The sequence below is a fragment of the Phragmites australis genome, chromosome 19, assembly GCF_958298935.1.
Source record: "Phragmites australis chromosome 19, lpPhrAust1.1, whole genome shotgun sequence".
Lineage (NCBI taxonomy): Eukaryota > Viridiplantae > Streptophyta > Magnoliopsida > Poales > Poaceae > Phragmites > Phragmites australis.
The window spans coordinates 6,547,226-6,553,221 of record NC_084939.1 but is presented as its reverse complement, the minus strand read 5'-3'; the positions used below and the strand labels follow the sequence as shown (position 1 = coordinate 6,553,221).

General features: G+C 48.0%; 1 protein-coding gene across 1 annotated transcript; it reads right to left on the bottom strand.

The window, feature by feature from the left end:
* Positions 1-251: 251 nt before the first annotated feature.
* On the bottom strand, positions 252-2,464 carry LOC133900835 (uncharacterized). Its single transcript, XM_062342087.1, has one exon. It carries the CDS (start codon positions 2,191-2,193, stop codon positions 565-567), a length of 1,629 nt encoding a protein of 542 aa, XP_062198071.1. The 5' UTR covers positions 2,194-2,464; the 3' UTR covers positions 252-564.
* Between the last annotated feature and the right edge of the window lie 3,532 nt (positions 2,465-5,996).

The window sequence follows — 5,996 nt, the reverse complement described above, 5'->3', positions numbered from 1 at the left end:
TCACTAGAGCTCAGTCCACGATTAAGAGTGGGAGACGATGCAATCACGATGAGGTTAACCAAAATGTTAGCCATTAATTCGACTGCCGCAATTATCGGTATGATCCATTTCATGCTACAATGCCTAGAAAATGACAGCGGATGCAGACCCTCTGAAGAAATCTTTGGCTAATCAAGTTACAACAGCTGATTCGATATTCTTGCAAGTCACAAGTAAAGGAAACCAGTTGATTTCCCCTGAAGAAAAAAAGAGGAAAGAAAAGAAAAAACAGCTGAATTTCTTCAGATAAAGAATTACATACAAGGTTTCCATGTTCTTATTGATTTCAGCACGCTACAACACTCATCATCTAGCAGCAGTAGCACCCTAAGCTATCGAACAGGACGACGCACGCCGACATGTACAAGATCATCATCATCACGAGCATCATACAGAGAGAGGAAGCAGCAGAAGCTATCAGGAGGTGGATTGAGGCAGGGGAAGTGGCTATGGCATATACATACAGCGCTAAGCGAAGGTTTGATCATCGCAAGAACTCTGAATTCCTCCGTTATTCGATCGGTGTCATGTCCGCGGGAACACGCCGAGCATATTCCCTTTGCCCAGGCACTCGGCGAGCTTCTTGGCGCCGTCCACCTCGGCGGCCATGAGGCCCTGCAGGAACCCGCAGGCGCCGGCGGCCACCATATGCTTCCGGCACCGACGGGACGCCGAGACGGCGAGCAGGACGGACACTGGGAACCGCTTGTCGACGCCCCGGGCGACCGGGTCGAGCAGCTGGACTGCGTTGACGATGCCCCTCTCGCCCTTCTTGAACAGCTTCCGGTACCCGCTCGACGCGGCAAGGAGCGCGGCCAGCGCGCGAGCGGCGGCGTCCCTCTCGGCGACGGATTTGGCCTCCAGCATCCAGACCAGCCGCGGGATCGAGTCCCCGAGCTCGTTCCTCACCTTGCCGCTGCTGCCGACGTTGCAGAGTTCGGCCAGCCCCATGGCCGCCTCCGTGCGGGTGGCGGACTTGTCGCTGCTCAGCGCGGCGGAGACGAGGGAGACGAAGCTGGCGGAGACGGCTATCTCGGCGATGTAGCGGAAGGAGGCCATGTTGCGGAGGAGCCCGAGAGCCGGCGCGAGGCCCGGCTCGTCGCCGCGGCTGGAGTCGAGGAAGTCCTTGACGCAGCCGAGCGCGCCTTCCTGGAAAGCCTCAACCTTTAGCCGCTGGCCCTGGTCGCCGTCGCTGGCCGTGAGGTTCTGGAGGCAGCCGAGGGCAAGTTCCTGCGCGCGGGGGGTGCCGAGGAAGACGAGCTGCAGGAGCAAAGGGATGGCGCCCTCGTCGCAGAACGACGGGAGGAGGTCCGGGAACGCGGCGAGGTTTCGGAGAACGCCGGCCGCAGCGGCCTGGGTGGCCGGCGTGCCGGAGGCGCACGCGCCGAGGAGGGCCGCCACCCCGCCGCGCGCGGCCACGGCCGCCGCTGCGTCCCGTGAGGCTGCGGTGAGCGGGAGCAGCGCCACGCACGCGTGCTCGGCGCCCGCGCCGCCGGACTCCAGCGCGCGGCAGAGGTGGGGGAGGACCGTGCCGGATTCCTGGGACAAGAACCGGCACGCGGCCTCCGACGACGCGAAGGCGGCGAGCACGGACACGGCCTTCTCGCGGGACGCCGGGAGGAGGTCCCCGCCGGAGTCAAGCATCGCCGCCACCGCGGAGACGGCCGCGGCAGCGGAGGACGGCGGCAGCGTCCCCACGGAGCTGGCCAGCTCCTCCAGAGCCGCCGCGCGGGACACGGCGGACCCCAGTCGGAGCCGGGAGATCAGCCCATCCGCTCCGTCCCCTACCCCTCCGCCGGCGCTGCCGGAGGGGGCGGGCGCGGCGAGGAGGCGCGCGTCGGCTGCGAGCTGGGACAGCGAGGCGGAGGAGGAGGAGAGGAGCGAAACAGTGTGGAGGTGCCCGAGGCGAGGCGCGTCTCCAGCCACGGAGAGCAGCGCGGAGAGCGCGGCCGCGAGTGGCGCGAGCAGCTGCGCGTTGGGCGGGAACGCGGGGCTGGAGAGGGACGCGGACAGCGAGGCGAGCGAGGCGGAGATGGACGGCCAGTGGCGGCGGAAGGCCGGGGAGGACGCGGCCGCGGCGGGCACCGCTTCGAGCAGGCGGAGGCACTCCGCAAGGGGGTCGCCGGCTGACTCGCCGGACTCCGGCGGCGACATGGTGTGGTGCGGCGCGCGGCCGGAAGGGAGAGGAGGGTCGGGGGGAGCTTGGAAATGTGAAATGGGTTGGCGCGTGTTGTGCGAAAACTGCGTTGAATCAGCGCGCAAACTACTCTATACTAAGTACCCATTATTTTACTGGGTTAGTATGGGGTTTTCAGTAATCTAATCCGGGTCAGGATCTTCTGGTAAGTGACTTTGCCGGTTATGCCACTCTGTCAGCTGCGATCCGTGGACCTGATTCATCTGCAAACCCGGACAGGGTTTCCCGGGAACACATAAAGATGATCTTCAAAACCCGTCTCTTTCGCTCCTTCAACACCTACTTATCCCGGGCTCCGGGACAATGCAAGAGATAGCACCATTGTACACGCCTTAAGGTTGTACCGAACATTTTGGATTAGTTGTTGCTCTACATCGTGTTTTTAATCTTTCTGCTCTTCCTTGTCGGCAAAATCGCATGGTGCCTCATGGTTCAACTTCAACAGTCTCGAGGTCCGAAAGGACACTTTTGCGGTCATTTCCCTAGTCACTTTTGTTACCATCACCAAGAGAGCTCAGATGGTTTTTTTTTTTTTAAAGAATAAGGTTATCTCAGTCTATGTATCATCAAATGCACATGAGTGTTTAGATGATTAGTTTGGTGAGAGGCACATTTGTTGTGACGGTACTCCTCTGATCCACTACAAAGGGGTTTTAACATCGGATCGCCTCAAGGTGTTTTCAACGTTATAATTTTGAATTGGTCAAGGAAATAATAGGAATTTTTACTTCAACATTTTTGCTTGACTGCATATAAAATGATTCAACTAGCCGGAGAAAGGCGTTAGAGAATTCTTTGTACTTTTCTTAGAGCAACCTGCAGTTCATCTCCTTTTAATCCAACATACTGAAAAAACAAACATATTCTATGCAAGTGTATCATTCTGAGCTTACGCTTTACCCAAAAAGGTTACGCAGCTTAAGTTCAAGGTCACCCTAAAATAGTAGTGCGATTCTTTACATGAGTAAATGAAGTGTGCATTTCCAGCATATACATTTGCTTTATAAACCAGAAATGCAGAAAATTGGACCAACAAATAGTTTATGCCCTCCTAACTAATCTGCTCTTGAGAACACCCGAAGATATGCAGTGGAGTATCATGCGTGCCAGCATTGTCACTGTTCTGTTTGTGACGCAGCATAGAAGCTGTTCGCTGTTGGATACTAGTATACTAGCATGGAACACAACTGATGAGCCTGCTCCTCAAATCATTTCAGCTAGTCATTCTAAATTTAAATTCAATGATTTATATATTTAAAAGTTGTGCCTTGAAGATTGATGTATTCAGTGTCACCACCACACACTACCGAAGTAAAAGTACTATAACTCCCTCATACAAAATCTGATAGAGGTGTACGAGTATTTAATAGAAATCTTATTTAGTTACTTTTCAATAGATCCAGATTCATGGTCAGATTCATCATGTGCGCGTTATAATGGTCAAAACAAGTGTCAGGTTGTGTTGAGTCTAAGTCTCTAGTCTAGTTCAAAGTTCAACTCAGTATATTGGTTGGCGTGTGTGCCTTAAAACCTATGGCTAGCACCCTTTATCCTTAGACTTGTTTATTTTGTAATTTCTATTTAGGTTTCCTCTAGAACAGAGGTTGAGGCAATCCCCTCTCATCTATCTTGTTGATCTTGAAGATTGTGTTGAACTGCGTGAGCAGGAAATCCTCCTAGGTGAGTCGTTTGATCTCGTTGGAGATCCTCTATCTCTGATCGTGTTCTCATTGGGGGCACGAGTGGAGACATCCTAGGGTTGGATTATTTTCAGAGTAAGCCAATCTTTCTATCCTTGCTACTGCTTGTGTTGCTGATTGATCAAACGTTGCTTGGTCGTGTGGCTGCTATCTTGGTTTGTTACTGAAATTATGAGTTGCATCAAGTTTGGTTCCTGCTGTCCTAACTATCTAATTGGAGAACTTGTCTGATCTTATTGTTGCTATAACAAGTGAAAAAAATTCAGATTACTGACGTTGACTTTCTATTGATATTGTTAACGTACAACATCAATCTTATATTTACTAATTAAAGGTTTCTTTTGGTGCCTTTACGTTAATCATAGAAATTCTCGTAAAAAAGTAAAACATCCGACCGTCGAATTGATTGATTGATTAACTGTAATCATAGATCAACAATCAGACGAAACAACATAGAAGATTAAAAAATAAATCATAGAGTCCAGCCCCAAGATTACTTCTTGCCTTGACTTTCCTTCCTTTTTTGTTGTAGATACCGTTTGTCCAATAAAGTTACGTTAGAAAACTCCAACTTAGTTACGTTAGCAATCAACACACTTTTTCAAATCAATTAAAATATGCTAATTAAATATGCGTGTAACGAAACACTACAAAATTAAAACAACAGAACACAAACATATTACGGATTATCACATAAAAATCAGAATTTGTAATGTATTTCCAAAAAAAAATGAGATATGGTGACGACATTAATAATAATAATAATTTAAAAAATCAAGAAACAAATAAAAAACAATTTGCATAACACATAAAATGAAAAATATAAATTAAATCTATTCACAAATAATAAACATGATTCCAATATTATAAACAAAAATTATATTTATATTTTACATTTTAATATTTAAATATAAATAACTGATGTATCTTAGCATATAACCATTATTAATACAAATATCTACAATTTAGCCGTAAGTTAAATTTCTAACCTGTGCAGTCGCACAGGTTGATACGCTAATATTTCTAAATTAGAGTATTAGTTCTGGCTGTTCCGTTGACTAAATTTTATAGAGTTATTTATTGCTGAGACTATACTATGATAGGTCGGAACAAATTCGAGCATCTTAGGATTATGCTCATCAACAACAAATACAATTAATTTTATTTTTAACTGACAATAGTGACGGCTGTTATCAGTATAAGTGTTCTACAGTATTCTGACACTAGAACTGCGTCTTCCATTTAGCACGTTTTTCCGGTCTGTGGGGCCCACTGTATTATAAAAAAAAAAAAGGGAGTATGCATATTTCATAGACAGCCTCACAGAAATAAATATGGAAAGATTCGGCTATAACAGGAGAGACAAGAGAAGGTTGGAAGCTGGAAAGTTGGCGAGGGCACATGAACAAGAATCCAATCGTCTGTAAAGAATCTAAAGGTCACGCATACCGAATGATCTCCAATAATAAGTTGGTGCGGTTCAAAATATGAAATCAAGTTGCGTTATATGTCTCAATATCTATAAACAAAAAATGAAATAAACGAAAAAAATATCCAGTTGCGTTGTATGCCTCAATATCTATAATTATAAGGCTAGCTAACAAATTTGGCTCCATCGAAGTAATCAGAAAACTTCTCTTATTTTGACTGGACGTGGCCGGGTTCTGCAAAAGTCACTCAGTTCGTAAATCAAAGACCCCTTTGCTTTCAACAAAAAATGCTAATCATGCACACGTAAAGAGTGACGATCTGCCGCCATAGCTCACTCACAACGGCTTTACTTACTACCCATTTCAGAGTTGGAAAATAACCGAAAGAATATTCGTGTAGTTGTTGGGGATGATATTCCCCCCCCCCCCCTCTTTGGAGGATAGCTCAAAATCTGCTGGAAAGATCACATGCTTGTCACTGCATGTTCGTTTCAAGAACAAAGTCTGCTGGAAAGATCACATGCTTGTCACTGCATGTTCGTTTCAAGAACTGCATGTGAAGGTTGCGAAGATCGCGAAGCACCATCGGTTGAAAGACGTAGGCGTGCCCGCAGTCCCGGCTTCCTGTGT

What these genes read in the sequence shown, in the direction of transcription:
- LOC133900835 (XM_062342087.1), bottom strand. Translation starts at nt 2,193, where the DNA reads ATGTCGCCGCCGGAGTCCGGCGAGTCAGCCGGCGACCCCCTTGCGGAG.